The 25,372-nt window shown below is 43.7% G+C and overlaps 1 protein-coding gene across 1 annotated transcript in view; it reads right to left on the reverse strand.

The window, feature by feature from the left end:
• The window catches only part of CCDC173 (coiled-coil domain containing 173), a 115,963-nt gene that overhangs the window by 34,303 nt on the left and 56,288 nt on the right, over positions 1–25,372 (reverse strand). The window contains exons 6-7 of the mRNA XM_029605699.1: positions 21,329–21,468; positions 11,009–11,201 (exon numbers count right to left, since the gene is read on the reverse strand). Of these exons, the coding sequence (XP_029461559.1) occupies positions 11,009–11,201; positions 21,329–21,468 (333 nt within the window). The remainder of the gene's footprint in view (positions 1–11,008; positions 11,202–21,328; positions 21,469–25,372) is intronic.

Genomic DNA, 25,372 nt, shown 5'->3' on the forward strand with positions numbered 1-25,372 from the left:
TATTGATTGACCACAAGGTCAAAGATGGAGACTATCCAAAATAGACCCATAGCTGTCCTATTTCAGAACCACTAAATAAGAACATAAGAACATAAGAAATTGCCATGCTGGGTCAGACCAAGGGCCCATCAAGCCCAGCATCCTGTTTCCAACAGAGGCCAAACCAGGCCACAAGAACCTGGCAATTACCCAAACACTAAGAAGATCCCATGCTACTGATGCAATTAATAGTAGTGGCTAATCCCTAAGTAAACTTGATTAATAGCCATTAATGGACTTCTCCTCCAATAACTTATCCAAACTTTTTTTGAACCCAGCTACACTAACTGCACTAACCACATCCTCTGGCAACAAATTCCAGAGCTTTATTGTGCGTTGAGTGAAAATGAATTTTCTCCAATTAGTCTTAAATGTGCTACTTGCTAACTTCATGGAATGCCACCTAGTCCTTCTATTATTTGAAAGTGTAAATAACTGATTCACATCTACTCGTTCAAGACCTCTCATGATCTTAAAGACCTCTATCATATCCCCCCTCAACCGTCTCTTCTCCAAGCTGAACAGCCCTAACCTCTTCAGCCTTTCCTCATAGGAGAGCTGTTCCATCCCCTTTATCATTTTGGTTGCCCTTTTCTGTACCTTCTCCATCGCAACTATATCTTTTTTGAGATGTGGCGACCAGAATTGTACACAGTATTCAAGGTGCGGTTTCACCATGGAGCGATATAGAGGCATTATGACATTTTCCGTTTTATTAACCATTCCGTTCCTAATAATTCCTAACATTCTGTTTTCTTTTTTGACTGCTGCAGCCCACTGAGCCAACGATTTTAAAGAATTATCCACTATGATGCCTAGATCTTTTTCATAACATTTATTTTGTATTTATTTATTTTGAGTTTTTCTATACCGGCATTCGCGATGGGAATCGCATCATGCCAGTTTACAATTAACAAGGTGTGACAAACTGATATAATAAAAAATGTAACATCATGTTACATGTTGTTACATGTAACATCATGTAACAACAGCAAGGGTTATTTTTCCCTATATGCAACACCTTGCACTTGTCCACATTAAATTTCATCTGCCATTTGGATGTCCAATCTTCCAGTCTTGCAAGGTCCTCCTGTAATGTATCACAGTCTGCTTGTGATTTAACTACTCTGAATAATTTTGTATCATCCACAAATTTGATAACCTCACTCGTCGTATTCCTTTCCAGATCATTTATAAATATATTGAAAAGCACCGGTCCAAGTACAGATCCCTGAGCATGCCACTGTTTACCCTTTTCCACTGAGAAAATTGACCATTTACTCCTACTCTCTGTTTCCTGTCTCTTAACCAGTTTGTAATCCACGAAAGGACATCGCCTCCTATCCCATGACATTTTAGTTTTCTTAGAAGCCTCTCATGAGGGACTTTGTCAAACGCCTTCTGAAAATCCAAATACACTACATCTACCGGTTCACCTTTATCCACATGTTTATTAACCCCTTCAAAAAAAGGAAGATTTGTTAGGCAAGACTTCCCTTCGGTAAATCCATGTTGACTGTGTTCCATTAAACCATGTCTTTCTCTATGCTCTACGATTTTGATCTTGAGAATAGTTTCCACTATTTTTCCCGGCACTGAAGTCAGGTTCACTGGTCTATAGTTACCCGGATCGCCCCTGGAGCCTTTTTTACATATTGGGGTTACATTGGCCACCATCCAGTCTTCAGGTAAATGGATGATTTTAATGATAGGTTACAAATTTTAACTAATAGATCAGAAATTTCATTTTTTAGTTCCTTCAGTACCCTAGGATGCATACCATCCGTTCCAGGTGATTTGCTACTCTTTAGTTTGTCAATCTGGCCTACTACATCTTCCAGGTTCACAGTGATTTCATTCAGTTCGTCTGACTCATCACCCCTGAAAACCAACTCCGGAACTGGTATCTCCCCAACATCCTCATTAGTAAACACGGAAGCAAAGAATTCATTTAGTCTTTTTGCAATGGCCATATCTTCCCTAAGAGCCCCTTTAACCCCTCGGTCATCTAATGGTCTAACCGACCTCCCTCACAGGTTTCTTGCTTCGGATATATTTTAAAAAGTTTTTATTATGAGTTTTTGCCTCTATGGCCAACTTCAGTTCAAATTCTCTCTTCGGCTGTCTTATCAATGTTTTACACTTACCTTGACAATGCTTATGTTTTATCCTATTTTCTTCAGATGGATCCTTCTTCCAATTTTTGAAGGATGTTTTTTTGGCTAAAATAGCCTCTTTCACCTCATCTTTTAACCATGATGGTAAACGTTTTGCCTTCCTTCCACCTTTCTTAATGTGTGGAATACAAACGGACTGCACCTCTAGGATTGTATTTTTAAACAATGTCCATGCCAGTTGAACACTTTTAACCTTTGCAGCTGCACCTTTCAGTTTTTTTCAAACTATTTTCCTCATTTAATCAAAGTTTCCCTTTTGAATGTTTAGTGTTAGAGCTGTAGATTTACTTATTGTCTCCCTTCCAGTTATTAGTTTAAATTTGATCATTTTATGATCACTGTTGCCAAGTGGCCCCACCACCGTTACCTCTCTCACCAAATCCTGCGTTCCACTAAGAATTAAATTTAAAATAGCTCGCTCTCTTGTTACATAAGAACATGCCATACTGGGTCAGACCAAGGGTCCATCAAGCCCAGCATCATGTTTCCAACATTGGCCAATCCAGGCCATAAGAACCTGGCAAGTACCCAAAAACTAAGTCTATTCCATGTTACCATTGCTAGTAATAGCAGTGGCTATTTTCTAAGTCAACTTAATTAATAGCAGGTAATGGACTTCTCCTCCAAGAACTTATCCAATCCTTTTTTAAACACAGCTATACTAACTGTACTAACCACATCCTCTAGTAACAAATTCCAGAGTTTAATTGTGCACTGAGTAAAAAAGAACTTTCTCCGATTAGTTTTAAATGTGCCACATGCTAACTTCTTGGAGTGCCCCTAGTCTTTGTATTATCCGAAAGAGTAAATAACCGATTCACATCTACCTGTTCTAGACCTCTCATGATTTTAAACACCTCTGTCATATCCCCCTTCAGCCATCTCTTCTCCAAACTGAAAAGTCCTAATCTCTTTAGTCTTTCCTCATAGGGAGCTGTTCCATTTCCCTTATCATTTTGGTAGCCCTTCTCTGTACCTTCTCCATCACAACTATATCTTTTTTGAGATGCAGCGACCAGAATTCTACACAGTATTCAAGGTGCGGTCTCACCATGGAGCGATACAGAGGCATTAGGGCATTTTCCGTTTTATTCACCATTCTTTTTCTAATAATTCCCAACATTCTGTTTGCTTTTTTGACTGCCGCAGCACACTGATCCGACGATTTCAATGTGTTATCCACTATGACGCCTAGATCTCTTTCTTGGGTAGTAGCACCTAATATGGAACCTAACATTGGGTAACTATAGCATGGGTTATTTATCCCTATATGCATTACCTTGCACTTATCCACATTAAATTTCATCTGCCATTTTGATGCCCAATTTTCTAGTCTCACAAGGTCTTCCTGCAATTTATCATAATCTGCTTGTGATTTAACTACTCTGAACAATTTTGTTTCATCTGCAAATTTGATTACCTCACTCATCGTATTTCTTTCCAGATCATTTATAAATATATTGAAAAGTAAGGGTCCCAATACAGATCCGTGAGGCACTCCACTGCCCACTCCCTTCCACTGAGAAAATTGTCCATTTAATCCTACTCTCTGTTTCCTGTCTTTTAGCCAGTTTGCAATCCACAAAAGGACATCACCACCTATCCCATGACTTTTTACTTTTCCTAGAAGCCTCTCATGAGGAACTTTGTCAAACACCTTCTGAAAATCCAAGTATACTACATCTACCGGTTCACCTTTATCCACATGTTTATTAACTCCTTCATAAAAGTGAAGCAGATTTGTGAGGCAAGACTTGCCTTGGGTAAAGCCATGCTGACTTTCTTCCATTGAACCATGTCTTTCTATATGTTCTGTGATTTTGATGTTTAGAACACTTTCCACTATTTTTCCAGGCACTGAAGTCAGGCTAACCGGTCTGTAGTTTCCTGGATCGCCCCTAGAGCCCTTTTTAAATATTGGGGTTACATTAGCTATCCTCCAGTCTTCAGGTACAATGGATGATTTTAATGATAGGTTACAAATTTTTACTAATAGGTCTGAAATTTCATTTTTTTAGTTCCTTCAGAACTCTGGGGTGTATACCATCCGGTTCAGGTGATTTACTACTCTTCAGTTTGTCAATCAGGTCTACCACATCTTCTAGGTTCACCGTGATTTGATTCAGTCCATCTGAATCATTACCCATGAAAACCTTCTCCAGTACGAGTATCTCCCCACTATCCTCTTCAGTAAACACCAAAGAAATCATTTAATCTTTCCGCGATGGCCTTATCTTCTCTAAGTGCTCCTTTAACCCCTCGATCATCTAACGGTCCAACTGACTCCCTCTCAGGCTTTCTGCTTCGGATATATTTAAAAATGTTTTTACTGAGTTTTTGCCTCTATGGCCAACTTATTTTCAAATTCTCTCTTAGCCTGTCTTATCAATGTTTTACATTTAACTTGCCAACGTTTATGCATTATCCTATTTTCTTCTGTTGGATCCTTCTTCCAATTTTTGAATGAAGATCCTTTGGCTAAAATAGCTTCTTTCACCTCCCCTTTTAACCATGCCGGTAATCGTTTTGCCTTCTTTCACCTTTCTTAATGTGTGGAATACATCTGGACTGTGCTTCTAGGATGGTATTTTTTAACAATGACCATGCCTCTTGCACACTTTTTACTTTTGTAGCTGCTCCTTTCAGTTTTTTTCTAACACTTTTTCTCATTTTATCAAAGTTTCCCTTTTGAAAGTTTAGCACGAGAGCCGTGGATTTGTATACTGTTCCTCTTCCAGTCATTAATTCAAATTTGTTCATATTATGATCACTATTGCCAAGCGGCCCCACCACAGTTACCTCTCTCACCAAATCCTGTGCTCCACTGAGAATTAGATCTAAAATTGCTCCCTCTCTCGTCGGTTCCTGAACCAATTGCTCCATAAAGCTATCATTTATTCCATTCAGGAACGTTATCTCTCTAGTGTATCCCGATGATACATTTACCCAGTCAATATTGGGGTAATTGAAGTCTCCCATTATTACCACACTAACAATTTGGTTAGCTTCCGTAGTTTCTCTTAGCATTTCACTGTCCGTCTCACCATCTTGACCAGGTGGACGGTAGTATACTCCTATCACTTTAGTCTTCCCCGACACACAAGGGATTTCTACCCATAAAGATTCAATTTTGCATTTAGTCTTATGCAGGATGTTTATCCTGTTGGACTCTATGCCATCCCGGACATAAAGCGCCACCCCGCCTCCCGGGTGCTCCTCTCTTTTGGTTCCTGAACCAATTGCTCCATGAAGAAGTCATTTATTACATCCAGGAACTTTATGTTTCTAGCAAGTCCTGTTACATTTACCCAGTCAATATTGGGGTAATTGAAATCTTCCATTATTATTGCACTGCCAAATTGGTTAGCTTCCCTGATTTCTCTTAGCATTTCATCATCTGTCTGACCATTTTGTCCAGGTGGACAGTAGTATACTCCTATCACTACACTATTACCCAACACACATGGGATTTCTACCCATATAGATTCTACTGAGCATTTACTCTCTTGTATGATCTTTATCCTGTTGGACTCTATACCCTCCCAGACATAAAGTGCCAAACCCCCACCAAGTTGATCCTCCCTATCATTGCGATATAATTTGTAGGGATGTGAATCGTTTTTGAACGATTAAAATTATCGTCAGATAATTTTAAAATCGTCCAAAATCGTTAGAGTGCACGATACAATACAAATGCCCCCGAATTATCGTCAGAGGCATTTGTATTGTATTGTTAAATAGGGCGCGGGAAAACCGGCACACCAAAACAACCCTAAAACCACCCCAAACCTTTAAAACAATTCCCCCACCCTCCTAAATTTGGCTTCCAGAACCTCTCTCCCACATTTTCCTATGTCGTTGGTGCCCATATGTACCACGACAGCCGGCTCCTCCCCAGCACTGTCTATAATCCTACCTAGGTGACGCGAGAGGTCTGCCACCTTCACACCAGGCAGGCAAGTTACCAGGCAGTCTTCATGTCCAGCAGCCACCCTGCTATCTACATTTCTAATAATCGAATGACCAACTATGATGGCCAGCCTAACCCTTCCCTCCTGGGCAGTAGCCCTGGGAGACTTGTCCTCAGTGCGAGAGGACAATACATCACCTGGAGAGCAGATAATTAGAAATGTAGATAGCAGGGTGGCTGATGGACGTGAGGACTGCTTGGTAACTTGCCTGCCTGGTGCAAAGGTGGCAGATCTCACATGTCACCTAGATAGGATTATAGACAGTGCTGGGGAGGAGCTGGCTGTCGTGGTACATGTGGGCACCAACGACATAGGAAAATGTGGGAGAGAGGTTCTGGAAGCCAAAATCTAGTATTGATCACAACCCTGCTCCACTGGGGTAATGGGTAATGGGAACCATAGCCGTAACAGGCAATGCTTGCTGAGAGTAGTGCAGACTGCCTGATAGTTGGATGCCAACAAACATAGAGAGACCATAAAGATGTTGGAAACAGGGGCAGCTAGCTCAAGAATAACTTCTAGGATCCCACTGGTCCAACGTTATCAGGTCCTCTTTTGGTAAAAAAAAAAAGAAAAAAAAAAGTTGAAGGCAACCTCCCACTGGACATACCAGAGAATGAACCCGCACCCCTCGTTTGGAGGCACGACTGGCTTCAAAGGAACCAGCTGATCAGGTCTAGACTTCCTAGAGCCTTGAAAGGTCCCTAGACTGAATGGATGAAGCATACCCCTGCTAGCTGGGTCTATAACTTCTAGAATTGCGAAAGTTACCTCAACTCATGTCAGGGCAATAAAAGGAGTGCCCCCCTTTCCTCAGAAAGTCTGAGACTTCAGATCCCCAAGATTCTTTACTAGCTGCTCAAGATTCTCTCCAAAAAGCAGTTCACCCTTAAAAGGGTGCTTACCCAATTAAGATTTCCATCACGAATTGGCTGCCCGGTTATGGAACCACAGAAGCCAATTTGCCATTATTCCCGAAGCCAGTAACCAGAAAGAAATTCTAAAGGATATCGTAGAGGGCATCTGCCAGAAAAGCTGCAGCAGACTCCATTCTGGCTGCTTCCTTGATCTCTGGGAGCTGCTGGATCCAACACATGCCACCGTGCTGCTACAAATCGAAACTTGTAGTCAAAGCAGATGAGGAAAAGGCTTGCTTCAAGGGAAGCTCAATCTTCCTATCCTGTGGATCCTTCAGTGAAGTGCTGCCCTCCACTGGGATAGATCTTCTAGTAACAGCCGTGACCAAGTGTGTTAGGTTTAGAGGACCGTTAGGGGCTAGTAGTCCCACGTATGAGAGAGAATGACTGGGAAGAATGGCAATTACAGGTGGTGAATATAAAAACAAGAAAACCATTTCAGAGTAGTGCTGAGACGGGATGTAGTTTTTCTTATCAGTTAGCTTGGCACTGCTTCAAGGATAGAAGGAAAACTAAGAAATCATTACAGGTATTAACTACCAGCTTAAGAGACCACTAATCAAAACTTTCCTCTGACTGTCTGCTGAGCACTGATCAGCGACTTGCTCAGCACAAAGAGATCCCTGATACCATTCCAGCCCTCACTGAGACCAAATTGTCAACATTGCTGAAGAATACAGGGGCTTTTTAATCAGGGAAGTGTTGATGCTTATTGCTAGGGACCTAATGATAAGACTAATTATATTGTATATAAAACGTTTCTGCCAAGATGCTAATTTGTTTTTATAGGCTGTTCTGATATATGGTCTTTCACCGATATGTGTATATGTCTGATTTATTGCCCTACTTATCTCAGTTGTATACTTAGTAGCTGCAGGGCTAAACAAACATTTGGTCTTACCTTTCACCTACAACCCTTCCCCTTGGTTCTATTTGTGACACCAAGGCATCCACCTGAGCATTTGAAACAAATGTTGTACCACTACTTGAAGGGGGATATAGTATGACAAGACTCTTTTGATCCTGGTACGTACAGGGAAACAGGAGGTTTTTCCATTCTAGGATCAGCAATCCTTGAAGAGGATTCCATCTGATCAAGGAATGCAGCTCTTTCTTCCCTGTGAAATAGCCGAATAATGGAGTTATCCTCACCCTCCTCTAGTGGCAGAGTCAATCTGGTCCTTGGGAGGCTGCTGAATCTCCTCTGGATCCATAGCTGGCACCTCATAGAACAGCTTGGGGCATTTGATAAGTGCCCAATTCTCCAACTGGCCCCAGAAGAAGAGCCCCTGGGGAGGAAGGAGGACTCTCTCACCCCCAGGCCTCCAGATGGCGCAGAAAGCCAGGTGTAAAAAAAATAAAACAATTCTGGAGAAAACTCCCCAAAAGAATATATAGCTGAGAAAAAAAATCTCCTCTGCCTGCTGCTCCTACAGGATCCAGTCATGGAGGACCCCCAGGCCCCTGAGATGATCCAGAGGAATGGTGCATGGCAGAAGTGCTGCCGAAGGAAAAGGGCTTAATATGCTTCCTGCCAAAACTTGGCACTTCTTGGAACCTTCCGAATGCAGCATGGTATGTTCAAACTCACCAACACCTCAGTGGTTTTCCTGGGGATCTTCCTACTACGGACACAAGCAGCAGACAGAAGCCCCAAGGCCACTGCTGAAAGCTTCATGCCGCAGGCCCCACAATGGCAGCCAAGTAGCCTTTATTTTTTTGAAATTTATGGATCACTTAACATATAAACTAAGTGATATACAAATGAACAATCATAAAAGCTCTCAAAACAACAAAACATGTAAATCAAGCAATATATCTTGGGTACTGCTCTTGCTCTTAAAACCTGAAGCTATCAGACATAAGTTAGTAATAGGTCTGTTTAAACAAAAAGGTTTTAAGCAGAGTCTTAAAGGTTCTCATGCTATTAGCTAAGTGTAATGCTTCCAGGAGATATCCAGAGTAGATTCCTCCCCCGAAGCAGCCCAAGCCTGGCCGTAAGGTCTACATAACCCCACACACTTACCGGAGGACGCCAGGCCTGGAAAGGAATTTACCTTTGCTTCTAAAGCACTTCTGAGCAGACTGCTTGCCTCTACTGCAATTATCTTACTCAAGCTCTCCAGCTCAGATATGTTTTTTTAAAGTGCCTCACTACACAGCACAAGAGCAAGGGGAGAAGAGGGGAAGAAGGAGGAGCAAACAGACTAAAAGATTCTCTATGGAATGAAGCTATGACCACCTCTGTATTATTATTATTATTTGTATATAGTGCTTAGGCAGAGGACATCCTTACCTTCCACCCCCAGGTTCAACCAAGACTCTGGGAGCTTTAAGTGGTCATTATCCTGGGAAGCCCAGAAGCCTGCCCTGCCCTTTGGTGGGAGGCTGTCCAGAAAACATCTTGCTGCACCACCAGGTGTCCTATTATCTGATGGAGGTAAAGAATACTGGGTTTCTCTGTACTGCACCACCTCTGTATGGTGTGATGATGTCACGGAGAAAGCTGTCAGCTGGTAGGGGGACATAGCTCACCTGTCTGGACCTATGTAGCACAATGAAATGGAAAAGGCTTTGGATGTGGATGTGGGGATTGGAGAATTCTGGGAGATAATGGAAGAGAAAGGGAAAGATGAACGGAAGAGAGAAAGAGGAGAAGGAATGAGAAAAGGAGAACATTAAGAAAAGAGACGAAAGACTGAAGGAAGAGAGAGTATTAAAATATCCACACTGAAGGAAACTGACAAGGAAGTCGGAAAGCAGATAGAGAGAGAAGGAAAACCAAAAAAGGAACAAAGGAAAGTCCAGTGAATGAGAAAAAAAAAAAAAAAGACACAGTGAGCCAGAAAAACAAGCCATGGAAATCAAAGGTTGGAAATTTATTGCCTGATAAAAAAAAAATATTAATAACTCAGTGTAAAATATCCTGGGACTCAGTTCAAAGTCTCTGACCTGGATATGTCTCCCACATATAATTGGGTTTTGTTGTATGCAGGACATTCCCACCAGCACAGAGGCTTTTGTATTAGGCCCCAAACATATTATATGGTAACAAAGCTTACAGAATGTACTTTAAGCTATATTTTGAGAGTGAATTACTACAATTTTCCAATAAGACTGTCCACAAGACTCCCCCTCCCCCACTAAAATAAATTGCTCACTCTCTACTAGCACAACAAGGAACAAGTGTCCAAGAATCACCCACTAGAAATCTGGTACTCTTACCATCTTTCCCACCAATAAGAGAGCAGCACTTCTTGCCTATTTGCACTTCCTTTGCCAGCTTCAATCTGATGTTCGAATGCGTGAGGCCATGTAATCTTACAGCACCCACTGCCCAGATAGACTGCGACATGTTGGTGCCCAGGGCAGGCTAGCAATTTGGCGTCCCCTCCCCTGGTGAGGATTCAGTGCCCTATTGGTTGACTATTGGATGACTATTGGATGACTGCCCTGTTATCCCACCTCTTAACCTAGCCCTCTCCGCAATTTCAGATGTCAAATTCAAGTTGGCTGAATGAGGCGCACACAGGTTAAAAAATAAATGCTGCTTTCCCGCTGATGGAAAAGAAGGGGGCAGAGAATCGTGCAAAATTTGGTTTGGTGTGCAACGAGGACTGAGCAATCTTGAAAGTAAGCCATGAAATAAAAAAAAAAGACTGAGAAGCACTGCCTTAGGATGTGTCAGTGTGACAATTGTATTGGATTCGTTAAAGGTCAGCAGGATAGTTCCCTGATTTACTTAAAGTAATAATGATGGGAATAGAGGAGCTTTCAAAAAAACAAACAAACAAACAAACACTAGCATTTCCAGAGGAAGGAAATATAAATTAGATTGAAACAGCCAGATTTGATAATTTGGGCAATCTAGCTGCTGCTGATGCTGCAGGCTCTCTTTCTTTACCATTAATCCTCTGTGTTCTGCAATTGCTTTTTTGTCAGCTTTTTGCTTTTCTTCCTTTTGCCGGTTTTCGTGATCTATCTTTTCTTCAAGTTCTGCAACTGCTCTCGAAATACGCTCATCCTCACTTTCTAGTTTTTCAACCATTTGCGCAAATAGAATTTCACTGATTTTATTTCGGCGCTCTTCAGTTTTTCTGCAACAATAAATATTAACCATGCCAGTTGTTTACTGGGGATTCTTATGAGAATTCATTACTTGACTTCTGATTGTCATAATCCAGAGGTAAAGAAAACTATATCTTACTATTTTTGCCCTCCGCTGTGAAGTATGACATAGAAGTAACCACATTCGTCGTGGAGAAAACTTGATTTTTTTTGCAGACTATGGTACCTTTCATCGACCCAAAATAGAGGTCAATATTCAAAGGCTTTGTTTGGTTAACTTTTGGAGTTAGCCAGACAAAAAAACAAGATTTGAATATCTCCCCTGCCAAGTGGACAAATTTTGTATGCACAACTCTGTGTACATGAAATGTAACCGAATAGGCTAAACTTTAGCCAATGAGTGTAGATACTGAGTGCTTTCAAGGCAAAAGTTATATGCATAAATCTGGTTGGAAAAATACCTGCCCTAAAGTTATCTAGGTAAAGTTATGCACATAACTTTATCCAGGTGTATTCAGTGGCAGAGTTATTTGGGTATGTCCCACTGAACATCTGGATACAGCATAGTTGCATACCTGTAACAGGTGTTCTCCTAGGACAGCAGGATGTCATCAACGGTGACATCATCGGATGGAGCCCAGCATGGAACTTTGAACTCAAAGATTCTAGAGCTTTCAGCATGCCCTACTGAGCATGTGCAGCTGTAGTCATCACCAGTCTCCCTAGGCAGAATCCCTCAGTCCATGATATAGCTAAGACATGGAGAAACCAACTCCCAGGGGAGGCGGGAAGGTTTCATGAGGACTAACATCCTGCTGTCCTAGGAGAACACCTGTTTCAAGTAAGCAATTCTGCTTTCTCCTAGGACAAGCAGGATGGTAGTCCTCACACATTGGGTAAATACCAAGCTACAGGCTGTCCGAGCAGGACAAAGCGGTAAACCACACAGTGCTGGATCACTACCTCCGTCCTTTGCCTATGGGGCAGTCGACCCACCAGGCTGGAGAAGAGTTGGGTTCTACAAAGAAAGCCAAGAAAAAAAGACAGACACAAATCCCTATGCGTAGCAAGGATGCCTGAAGCAGGGGAGTGATGCGAGTGCAAACAGCAGCAACTGCACATCAAGGAAGACAGTACAAGCAGGGTTTCTGACAAAAACAGTGGGTCTAGATCCTCCTGGATACAGGAAGGACCCAGAGATGTAAACAAGAGAGACTCTAGGATGAAAACCACACAGTTTCCTTTGGTGTGAAAAAACGAAATACAAACTGGGGTGCAAGAGCCCTCCAGAAGAGACTGTCGACCACTGACAGCGAAAGGTCTGGAGAAGAGTGGCCAGGTATGGCTGGTAGGCCGAATGGGCAGAAGAAAGCCAAGCCACGCGTGAAAGAACAAGCAGGAAACCACAGCAGGGCCTGGACAGAAACTGCGTGTCAAAGCATCAGATGTAGCTGACTGCACAGGACAGCGTCAAGGATTTCAGGGGATGAGAGACAATCCCCGAAACCGACCTGTAGCCCAAACATTCCTGAACAGGGAGATAAAATAGGCCTGAAGCTCACTCAAGAGCACCTGTCAGAACAGATTCATCTATCCTGTCACAAGATCGCAAGAGGAGAAGAAAAGCCCTTTGGACAAGCTAGAAAATGCAAAAAAACTAAGGCAATATTGGCCAGAGAATAGCGAAAATAAGTGGAAAAACGTGGTGTATCCTTCCCTGCAGGTATACAGAGATATACCATGGGCGCCTTAGCTTTACCTCCCCACCCGACAATCCAATCAGAAGTTGGAAGGAGTGACGAACACAAGGAAGCAGACCGGAGGACACCCAGTTGTCTATCAACCCCAAGCAAACAACTCACTGCCGAAACAGGGAGTAACCCACCGAGATAGAGCACTTAGTCTTCTTGAAACAGCGGAAACAGAGTGATTACCCCAGGGGAGAAACTTCCACTCCTAAGGGAGCAAGTGGCTCAGCAATGAACAACATTGTATGACCCAGGACTCCTCTGTCCGCAGACAGGGTGATCCTGAAAAAGGTGAAAAACAGCTTCACGCTACTGCGAGCAAAGGGCAGTGCCTCTGTTGCAGGGTAATCGGCCCCCAACTCCCTCAGCAATGGACATGGCAATAGGGTGAAAGGCACAATTGCCCAGCTGATGGACTGAAACTCTCCTCACAGAGGAGGGTTCCGCAGGCAAGAATGAATGGTGATAGCAATCCTTAAGGAAAACGCTCACTGAGTCCAGCAGATTCCAAAGTGACTCCTGAACAGGGGGAAACCTGGAGGGTCACCCAGGAACAACATCTGGCTCCCTCATGGATAGACCTGCTGCATCTTAGAGCGTCCAAGGGAGAGTGTATTCTTGTCTGTTCTAGGGGCTGGTGCCAATCAGAGCAGTGCCATCCCTTGTCTAAGAATGGAAAATGAGGGACACCCCTCGAAGGGGTGCATAGTTGGGTGTTGAGAGGGGAACCCGAACGGGTTGGCCTGGAACCCAGTCAAGTCTCCCCTTCCAGAGGGGAGAGGAAGCATCAGGATCGGGGACTAGCAACCCTCCAAAGGAGAATTGAGGTATAATCACCAATGGCTGAGGTGCCTACGTGACCAACCCACTATAGGCAGCTAGCCTTGGATAGGGGACGTCGCCACTGCAGTCCCCAGAGGGGCCCCAGCTAAAGACGGTCCAACAACCATCTATGCTGCTCCCCAGCCCTGTCCTCCAAGGAGACGTGCCAATTCAGAGGCTTGGGGCTCCGGATCAGAGAAAAAACACTGATCAGGGACAGAGCCCCAGGGACTGTTCCACAAGAACATGCTAAGAAAGGAGAGGATGCTCGAGCCACTCTTGTGATGTCCACTCATCTCCAGATTCGACCAGGAGTGCAGTCCTAGATCAGTCCTGCAGCTGCAGAACACAACCTATTGTGACTGCCCGGAGGGAACAATCTACACACACATACACCAATGCCCAGGTGACAGAGGGCAACTGGAAGCCCTCTGCTGTGAAGTGTGCTGGGCGGATTCATGCTGTGGTAACCCATCCATGGATGGTGGCACACCCATGATCCAGAGTACCGAGCTTATGCGAGAAATCCTCCGCCCCAGCGAGGACCGAGAACCATGTGCCTGAGTCTGGGTTACACACACCCCATGACCAAGCACAGAGTGTGTAATGACACCTCCCCCACCAATGCTCCTCAGCACTATGCGGTACAGACTGACAGAGAAGCTGAGACCATGCCGAAAGATGGCAGAACTCTAGTATGGCTGAGGACTGCACAGCCAGGGAGCATGCCACCTGGCAGCAATCAAGGCCCTTGGAACAGATGCCTAATCTGTCCCAACTGCACAAACCTCGCGTCAACGCCACAATAATTCCAGTGGAGTGGAGAGGACAGTGTGACGATGGAGTCCCCAGCATCACTGGCCCTCTGGATAAGGCATGGTGGAGGGTGGCGGTCTATGGTGTCACTCTGGGAGGCGGGCCATCGAAACTGGCGGAACCGGCTCACCTGCAAGACCCACAGGGAATGACTGCAGTGAACTCCATGGCGAGCGCAGGTGCTTATAGAGGATTGCAAACATGTCCTGTGATCTATAAGCAGTTTGCCAGTAAATAGCTACATTCCTAGCGCCACAGGTGCCCACAGATGTTGATCGCCTGAGGGCCCCGATGCCCAAAGGTATGGACCAAAGAAGTCATGGGCGTCTGCAGGGAGAGGCTCTGCAGCCCCCCGAAAGATCATCGATATCAACAGGAACCGATGAGCGTTAGTGCTGAGAGCAATTTTCCCTCGGCTCCCGATGTATCTGGTGGTGTCGATGCCGTGAGCTCGATGGCCTCACAAGCATTATGGCTGACGAGAGCCTTGCCAGCGCCCATTAATATTGATGGCGGGGTCCCCAACACTAGGCTTGTTGGCTGAAGGGGCAGTTCTGCGCTTTCCAGTGCTCTGTAGTGGACATCACCCAGGAGCTCTAAGGGCACCGGGCCACTGCGCACAGATGCACCAGCGTACTAGGGTGCCTCAAGTAGATGGCGACCCCTGCGCTCAATTCGTAAGAGGCCAAGAATCCTGTCCCCCGAGGGCTGCAGGGCCCATGTAGGAGCTTCAGAGAGTCCCAGCGGTCGATGGCCACAGTAGTGACAAGGTCACTCAATGGCGCATCCAGTCCCTGGTCAGTGGGGCTCGATGTAGTCGAGCAGTAATGAGAGGCATCAGTGGTCTGAGTGCCTCTCTGGTGGACCCAATACCCAATACCTCGAGGGCATCAATAATATTGTGGCAGCACCACATTGTGATGGCACTGAGGTCATGCTGGCACCGAGGTAGCGCATCTTGACAACATACGGGCCGATTCAGTAAAAGTCGCGGGAGAGCGGGTGAATGCCCGCTCTCCCGGTGTGCGCACAGGCCACTCTCCTGTGCACGCGATTCTGTATTCAAATGAGGGCCCACGGCAAAACCGGATGCCGGCAAAATTGAGTGTCTGGTTTTCAACCCACGAGCCATGGGCCGATTTCAAAAATTTTTTTTTTAAACTTTTTTTTAACTTTCGGGACCTCCGACTTAATATCACCATGATATTAAGTCGGAGGGTGCACAGAAAAGCAGTTCTTACTGTTTTTCTGTGCACTTTTCCGGTGCCCGGAGAAATTAACGCCTACCTTTGGGTAGGCGCTAATTTCTGAAAGTAAAATGTGCGGCTTGCATTTGCATGTTGCGGGCGCTATTAGGTTTGGGGGGGGGGGGGGGTTTGAACGTGCGTTTTCGACATGCTATTACCCCTTACTGAATAAGGGGTAAAGCCAGCGCGTCGAAAATGCGTGTCCAATCGCGGGTTAACAGTGCGCTCTGCCGGAGCACACTGTACTGTATCGGCCTGATAGTGGGGTCGACAGCATCGAGGGCTTGCCAGCCCTTAGGGTGGCCATGCACACCCCTTGATGGATCAAGGCCATTGTTGACCTCGAGGGCCCCGCGAGCATGGAGAGCACAGCTGCATCGATGGTACCATGGTCACCACATCACTGAGTGCAGTGAAGGTACTGAGGCAACAAGAGCCATGGGGGCACAGAGTACACCAAGGCATCGAGTATACAGACCATGGCAAGTGCACCAAGAGCACCGTGCCCTGGATGCACTGTAGCCTCGAGTGCATTAATAGCACCGTGGCCTCGAGTGCATCAAAGGCATAGAGTACATCAAGGGCACCATTGCATTGAGTGGACTGAGGGCACCATGGCATATACACCAAGGGCACTGATCGGAGGGATTGAGAACACCGAAGGCACCATGTCATCGAGTGCATCAAAGGCACCGTGTCATCGAGTGCATCAAAGGCACCGTGGCATACAGTGCATAGAGGGCACCATGTCATCGAGCAAGCCACATCACGGCACTGAGGGCACCGTGGCACCAAGAGTATCGAGGCCTCAATGCCCAAACGGTGCAGCGAGATTCCAGTTCCACTAATGCCGATGGCACCGAAGGTCACCGTGGCATCGTGGGCAGTCACGCATGTTGATACAAGAGTGACCCTGGACCTCGACTGCATCAAGGAGACCATGGTACCCGAAGATGGGCCCTGTCCCCGATGGACATCAGATGAACGGTGCACTGACGAACGGTGCACTGGTCACAGCTGTGCACGGGCAATCGTTCATGGGCATGGCACCGAAGTGTGGTAGCAAGCTGCTAGCCCAGGCTCCACTCACCCTTTCTCCCAGGGAGATTGCATTGCCAAGGCTGGCAAGCAGGAGAGGAGGCAACATCATCCAGGGCTCCCGCCCATGGAGACTAATTCCTCAAGACGTGGGGAGGATGAGCTCTCCTCCCCACAAGAAAGGCATGGTCCTCAATCCTTCCACTGTCTGAATCTATTGATACTGAGCAATCGGTGAACCTCCATGGAACTCCAGCCTGGGTAGAACTCAGGCGAGTCCCCAGGCTCAGCAGCCTACATGGATCATCAATAGACTGCATAGTCCAGTCCTGTCAGCACTGTGAAAAAAAAAAGACAGAGCAAAGAGAGGACACAAATACAAAAACCTGCAGGAGAAGTTGGTTTGTTTTTTTTTTTGGAATAACAGACTCTCTCAGGCTGCACAGGGGAGAACCCACCAAGCAGCCGGCAGACAGTTGGAAAAAAAAAATAAAACTACAAGAAAGAAAAGATGCAGCTCCAGAAAAACTGTAAGAAGAGAGCAAAGCTGAATACTGTGAAAAACAACATTTTCTAATTTAAAAAAAAAAAAAAAAAGAGCATGAGCTCCACAACCGCGAGATGACAACTCCGTGGAAAAGAAGAGACCGAGGGACTCTGCCTAGGGGGCAGGGTAATGACTACAGCTGCACATGTTCAGTAGGACATGCTGAAAGCTCTAGAATCTTTGAGATCAAAGTTGCGTGCTGGGCTCCATCCGATGTCACCCATGTGTGAGGACTACCATCCTGCTTGTTCTAGGAGAACGTTACGTACATAACTTTACCCAGATAACTTACTCTCTCAATATTAACCTCATTAAGAATTATCCAAAGATGATAAAGTACATAAGCCTGCTTTACATCACCAATCACTTTTTCTGATGTGGTAGCAAGGCTCAAGGAAGAAAGAATATGTACATTAAGGGGGTGTCAGAGGATAGACAATATTAGAAGGCTTTTAAGATGCATCAAGGTGTGAGTGGATTAGCATTCTAATACATTTATCAAGATACATTTCAGCAAAAGCTTACTTCTTGGAGATATTTGAAGTCTTGTGAACAGAGGAAAGTGAAGAAATTTAGGTATTATTTTAGATTATTTTCAGCATTGATATTGTTTTATGTATTATGATTGTAAAAATTATCTGCACCAAACATTGCAAGGAGGATGCGGATTATAAGTGCTGCTAAATAAATAAAATAAATAAATTGGCATCTCATGTTTTCATCATAGGACCAAGGCTAGTAGTTAATCACCACTTCTGCTGTGTCATTTTTCTGGGACTTATATGAATTAATTTTTTTTTGTATGCTCCAATAATGTCAATTTGTTTGAATTTTTATTCAGTTTCTGAGTGTTCTAATTTGTTTGTTTCCTTCTTTATTGCCTCAGGTGGGCTTCATTTTCGAAAAGTGATTGTACAAATTTTTAATAATTTTTTAAATAATAAAGATTACTACAATAAACCATCTTTAATACAATCATAATCTAAAAAGAACTCATTTTCTACTAGAATATTTTTTCCTCATGCTTGTTTGGGCCTCTAGTTTAAATCCGGTTCAGAATGGAGATCCTAATACCAAAGCCTTCAGGTGCAACTACCTGGGCATTTTCTTCTCTGCTGCACCTCTCCTACCCCCAACCCACACTCTTATCTAGTCTAGTCATCATAGTGACCAAACATTAGCCCCAGGACATGCACCAACGCTTCCTTCAAAAGCTCACAATCATGGATCCTGATTATGGCCTCTAGGTGTTACCACTGAGAGATGACCATGACTAACTGCTCCCAGGGCTCCCCTGTAGCATCTCCAGCCAATTCAAGGAGCAGATGGCCCAACTCAGAAATCAAATGAGGGACCTTCCATATGGCATGTCCAACACTGCTACTTAGCTACTAGGCTTGAGTTGAGGGCAATAAAAAACATCACCAGGTTTATGAAGCTATTGAAGTCTTGCTTGTTTGCGCAAATGTTTTCTTAAGTGTGATTGCTTCTAGCAGCTGGTTGTTAATTTAATGGCTGATAAGTTTGATGCTTTTTATTTTGTTTGTCTATTTTTATTGTCTCTTATTTATGAGTGTATTGATGTTACCTGCCTAGCAATGTAGATAGTGCAGGCAAAAGTTTTTAAATAAATAAATTAGATAAATACTGGAAATTTTAGAAAAACAGAAAAATCAATGCAATAGCTTGAAGAATGAAGTAGGGAAAGAATTGGATGTATTCACATAGGCATTAATCAGGATTCTGAGGGGCAATTGCTTGTTGATTTTTTAATAGCTACATGTAAAGAGGGCAATATTCAAACTGTCTGCATTGGGACAAAGTTTGCAGGTACACATACTTTCATGTTGAAATTTGCTGCAGGTACAAAATACCTGCAACTTCTACCTGATTTTATGTGGATAGATTTTCTTCGTAAAACACACAAACTCAAAATACAATTACACCATTATTTTCTGACCATACCTCAGGAATGCTTCCCCTACTTTTGGCTAAAAGTATACATAAATGACTTTGAAAATTATTCTTAGAGTAATCATATTAAATGCTACATCAAATGTGAGCCATATAATGATATTTTGTCTTTTTTTATGATTTTTCCTAAAAACAGAGGGAAGAGAGAGGGAGGTAATATGGGTAGGGACCTTCGCTTTCAGTTTTTATTTTCCCAAAGAATTTATCAATTCTGGCAGAAAGCTCTGTATCACAGTAACTTTATTTTCTTTCATTAATGTATCAAGACCTTTTTTTGCCTTAAAGTATGATTAGTTTTATAGCAAAAAAAAAAGTAATCATTTTTTATTGCACCTTTAAGAATCTAAAGCTTTTATTTATTTATTTATTTTTAGATACCGATGTTCCTGTATAATATACATATCGCACCGGTTTACAGTGAAATCAAACTGATGCCTCTTGGGCAGCTTACAATGAAACAAAAACTAATAATAAATAACTTGGACTGCCTCTTGGGCAATGAAAACAGAATAATAATAAAGAACTTGGACAATAAGGAACTTGCAGAGAACTTACAAGGAACAACAAGGCCTAATTAAACTGAGATATGGCACTATAAGGAACGTAAGTACAGAGGGAGAGGGGAATCAGGGTGTATAATGTTATTGTATTCCTCGGGTCTTAGTTCTCCGGGAATGCTTGGGCGAAGAGCCAAGTCTTTAGTTTCTTTTTGAATGTCCTGTGGCAGGGCTCTATGCGGAGATCAGGAGGGAGCGAATTCCAGAGAGGGGGGCCCGCTGAGGAAAGAGCGCGTTTCCTCAAAGACGTTTTTGCCGGCTGGGTAAGAAGCGTGTTCTTGTACGCATATCTGGTCAGTCTCTTAGAGGAGTGCTGTTGGAGTTGATAAGTAAGGTTGAGAGGGGAGATGTTGTGAAGGGCCTTGTGTATCATCATAAGGCTTTTAAAGTGTATTCTGTATTTAATCGGCAGCCAGTGTAGGTGCTGTAGGATGGGGGTGATATGCTCCCTTTTTTTAGTGTTTGTGAGAATTCTGGCTGTGGCATTCATGACCATCTGAAGTGGTTTGATGGTGCTTTTGACTGACTTCTATTTGTGATTGTATTGTATATCACTGTATGTGCAATTTTGTTTTTGTTCCTATTGTACACCGCCGTGTAGCCTTATGGGAGAGACAGTTGATACATGTGAAAATAAACAAGACAGTAAAATCATAAGAGGTAGATTTTCAAACCTTACGCGATCGCGTACTTTTGTTCGCTGGCCACCAGGTGCGAACAAAAGTTACACCAGATTTTATAAGATACGCGCGTATCTTATAAAATCCGGGGTCGGCGCGCGCAAGGCTGCCCAAAATCGGCAGCCTGCGCGCGCCGAGCCGCGCAGCCTGCCTCCGTTCCCTCAGAGGCCGCTCCGATTTCGGAGCGGCCTCAGAGGAAACTTTCCTTCGCCCCCCCCCCCACCTTCCCCTCCTAACCCACCCCCCCGGCCCTATCTAAAACCACCCCCCTTACCTTTGTCGGCGCGCGTCGGCTGGCTGCCCCACTCCGTGGTCTGGTCCCGGGGGCTGTTCCGGAGGCCGCGGCCACGCCCCCGGAACGCCCCCGGGCCGAAACTACGCCCACATCGCCACCCCCGAAACGCCGCGCCCCGCCCCCTAAACGCCGCATCATCCCGCCACGCCCCCGCCACGCCCCCGCCAGGAAGCCCCGGGACTTACGCGCGTCCCGGGGCTCTGCGCGCGCCGGCGGCCTATGCAAAATAGGCGTGCCGGCGCGCAGGGGTTTTAAAATCCGCCCCATATGCTGAAAAACACATAACTAAGCACTAGTTCCTAGCAGCCACTACTTTGCTGGCAGACATCAGTAAGTCTACCCTAAAGGACGAGGGGGACTAAAGCTACTAGAACACTTATTTTCTCCTATAATCATTGTACATATTTTATCAAATATTTTGTATCCACTAACCTGTGTATCTCGCTTTCTTTTTCTTTTCTGAGCTTTGAGAGATTTTGTTTCGCTTTAATAAATAGTCGTATTTTTTCATTCTCTTCCTCTATGTTTTGTTGCTCCAGTGCTTTAAGAAGATTTTTGTCTGCAACATATGACTTTAAAACAGACAATTACATTTAGAGTTATGTTTCTACCAAATTTCGATAATAAAATCTTGACCATCATATACAGTAACAGAGACAACATCATAAATGTGAGGCTTGTCGCTCACTTTTGTTACTCCTGATTGTGACATTCATACTACTTCTGTTCCCAGTTTCAGAAACTCACAAATTTACTGCATCTTAACATTATTTTCCCTACACAGTAAGGACATTGACATGAGTTTATTCAATCTCCCATAAAATGTTGTGTGTGTGGGGAAGGGAGTTGCTCTAGCAGTTTCCTCTTGCTCCTTTAGGCTTCCAACTTAATCAGAATTGGCCTCTACGGAGTCTATATAAACCGTCCCTTCATTCACAACTACCCAGTAGGCTCCCACTCCTTTTTCTATTTAGGCCAACAATTACAGTTAGAGGCCATAGACCACAGCTCCTTCTGAAAACTGGTGCATGCATACTCTGAACCTTTCTTGCCCGTGTCACTATTGCACAATAGCTTGGATTGACTTTCTTCTTCCACTCTTCACTCCTTTCCCCCCTGCCCTTCTTCCACTCTCCACTCCTTCCCCCCCTGCCCCATGAGGACTGGGTCCGAGCATTCCCAATCCTAGTAAAGACTTGGCAATGGAACACGCATCTCCACTGAGGGCACAGTACTGCCACGGGGCCAATCACTTGGTAAAAAATTTAAAATCTTTTTGTCAAAATATCTGCTTTGTAGTTATTGTTTTCATGGACAGCAGGTTTATTCTGATACCTATTTGACATGAGTGGGATCCTATTGGAATCTGTGCTGGAACATCTGTCGTTTTAATGTTTTTACTAATAAGTGGGAGCCAGAAAGGAATAAACAAAAAAACTATCATTTTACAGCAACATCAAATTTAGGAGCCTATTTACCATGCAGCAATAATGTGAACCAAACCCCAAATTCTGTGTTTAATCACGTTAAAACCACAATAAAGCATCATATTGGTAACATTTGTATGAGTATTACCATGTTACAGAAATACTCTAGCCAATGTGAGGAAAATATTAATGAGTTGTGTAGCATGCATTTACAAAAGCAGCTAAGGTCTAAGTAAAGGCCTTTGATTTTATTATTTTTTAAATTTATTTATTTTTTATTTTAGGCCTTTGGTTTTAAACATAAATGAGTCACTGGAAACTTTGGCAAGGGCTGTTTCTGTGGAATGTAGATAGTGAGAACCAGACTGGATCAAGAATGGCTTGAGATAAAAGAAAGTCAAGACAGTGGCAGTGAATAGCACATTTAAGTAATTTGGAAGCAAAAGGGAGGAGGGAGATGGGACAATAGTTAGGATAGATAGGGTCCAGTGAAGTTTTTTGAGGAGTGGTTTGTTCACAGCACGTTTGAAGGCAGTAGGAATAGTAGGAGTGGAAAGTGATAGATTAAGGATGTAACAGATGGAAGAGATGACTGCACTGGAGCTAGAGCTGAGGAATTGGGTTGGAATGGAGTTAGAGGAACAAGTAATGAGTTGGGAGGAGGAGAGAAGATGGGAAGGTTCCTCCACTGTAACTTCAGATAAGGAGGAGAGAGTGGTGGAGGCCAGGGGAAGGTAGAAGTGACATGGTTGAGAATTCAAGGCTAATTTTGTGAATCTTATAACAGAAGTAGTCAGCCATAGTTTGAGCAGAAAGTGAAGCAGGGAGAAAGAGGCAAAGAAATTCTGAGGAGGGAAGAGTGGGGCAAAGAAACGGTGAGGGTTAGATGCAAGATTTTGTCAAACAGAGGTAGTAGTCTTTCTTGGCACGTACAATAGCAGACTGGAAGGAGGGCAGCATGAATTTGAAATGTATGAAGTCTGCATGGGTATGCGATTTTAATCAGAGACATTCTGCAGAGTGGGTACAGGAACATAGGAAACAAATTCTAGGGGTGAGCCAAGGCTGGATTTTGATGTATTTTACAAGATAGGTAAGGGGAGGGGAGAGACTGTTTGAAGCAGAAAAAGCATAGTGTCATAAGAAGAAATTTCTTTTTTAACTGACTCAAACAATGTAGTCGAGGAAAGAACAGATAAAATATTAGTGGAGAGGATACAAGGATTGAAACTGGGAGATTCCTGAAGATATTAGTGGTGACTGGACGAGGATGTGGGGGGAGGGTGGTTTAGTGCAAAAGTTATCAGATGATGCTCTGAGATAGGAAGAACTGAGGTGGAGATGTCAGAGACAGAAGTTGGAGGAAAAGACTAGGTCAAAGCAGCAGTCATGCTTGTGAGTAGAGGCGGAGGAGGAGAGCTTGAGATCAAATAAAGAGGTTAAGGAAAGGAGTTCTGAGGCATAAGTCAGAAGGATCATCAACATGGAGATTAAAATCACCAAGAATAAGGGAAGAAGAAGATAGGTCAAGGAAGAAGGAAAGCCAGGAGTCAAACTCAATGAGAAAGAAGGAAGGGGATTTATTAGGAGGTTGATAAATGACAGGGGATTTTAATCTTCTAGATGTTGATTGGGACATCCCAAATGCAGTATCTTCTAGAAGCAGGGAGATCCTGTATTCTCTGCAAGGAGAACTGTTCTGTCAACTGGTAACAGAACCCATATGGGAGGGGGCTTGGATGGGGTGCTTACCAAAGGGGATAGTATTTCTGATGTTCTAGTGGATGATCATCTGGGAACCAGTGACCAATGGATGGTGTGGTTCAATATTAAAACAAGGGTCCTAGACTTTAGGAAAACTTTCTCAAAATGGGGGAGTACCTCAAGGAGTTGTTAGCTGGATAGAAAAATCTAGGAGAAGTAGAAGGGCAGTGGGCAAAACTAAAAGGAGATATTACAAGGGAGATATTATAGTAGGGAGGAGGAATAGCCTGGTGGTTAGAGCAGTGGACTACGAACCAGGAGACAAGGGTTCAAGTCCTGCTGTCACTCCTTGTGACCTTGGGCAAGTCACTTTACCCTCCATTGCCTCAGGTACAAAAACTTAGATTGTAAGCCCTCTGGGGATAGAGAAATACCTACAGTACCTGAATGTAAACCGATGTGATATATTGATTGAGATCGAATGTCAGTATAGAATAAGGGCAACTAAACTTTTTGTTAGGAATGTAAATAAAGGGAAAAGGAAAGAGACCATTATGGTTTTCTAAAGAAGTAGCTGAAAAGGTAAGGGAGAAAAGGTTAGCATTCATAAACTACAAGAGATCGCAGAAATAGGAGACAGATGACAATATCTGGAAAAATTAAGAGAAGCTGGAAAAGTAGTCAGGAATGCAAAAATTCAAATACAAGAAAAAATAGCAAATAATAGTAAAACGGGGGGACAAGACTTTTTTTTTTTTTTTTAAAGATGTGTTAGTAATAGAAGGAAGTACAAAAGTGTCATTCTGAGACTCAAAGTTGAAGGGGAGGAATATCTAGAAGCTAATGAGGAAAAAGCAAAATTGCTTAACAAATATTTCTGTTCAATATTCACTGTGGAAGGGCCTGGAATAGGACCACATAAAACAAACAGAAATAAGATTGGAAGTGAGGTAATCCTCAATTGATTTTCAGAACCGTGTGTTCATGAGGCGCTAACTAAACTTAAAGTAGATAAGGCGATGGGGCTGGATGGGATACAAGCAAGGGGAGGATGTGGTTCCTATTCATAAAAGTGGAAGTAAGAAGGAGGCTGGAAACTACAGGCCAGTTAGTTTGCTTACCACAGAGAACAGACTAATGGAATTGCTGCTAAAACAGAGGACAGTGCAATTTTTGGAATCTAATGGAATGCAAGATCAGAGGCAGCATGGTTTTACCAGAAGTAAATCTTGTCAGATAAATTTCATTAATTTCTTTCATTGGGTGACCAAAGAGTTGGATTAAGGGAGAGAGCTAGACAGCGTGAGGTCAATATTCAAAACTAAACATTTACATGGCTAACTTG

This window comes from Rhinatrema bivittatum, chromosome 6 (genome assembly GCF_901001135.1).
Source record: "Rhinatrema bivittatum chromosome 6, aRhiBiv1.1, whole genome shotgun sequence".
Classification (NCBI taxonomy): domain Eukaryota; kingdom Metazoa; phylum Chordata; class Amphibia; order Gymnophiona; family Rhinatrematidae; genus Rhinatrema; species Rhinatrema bivittatum.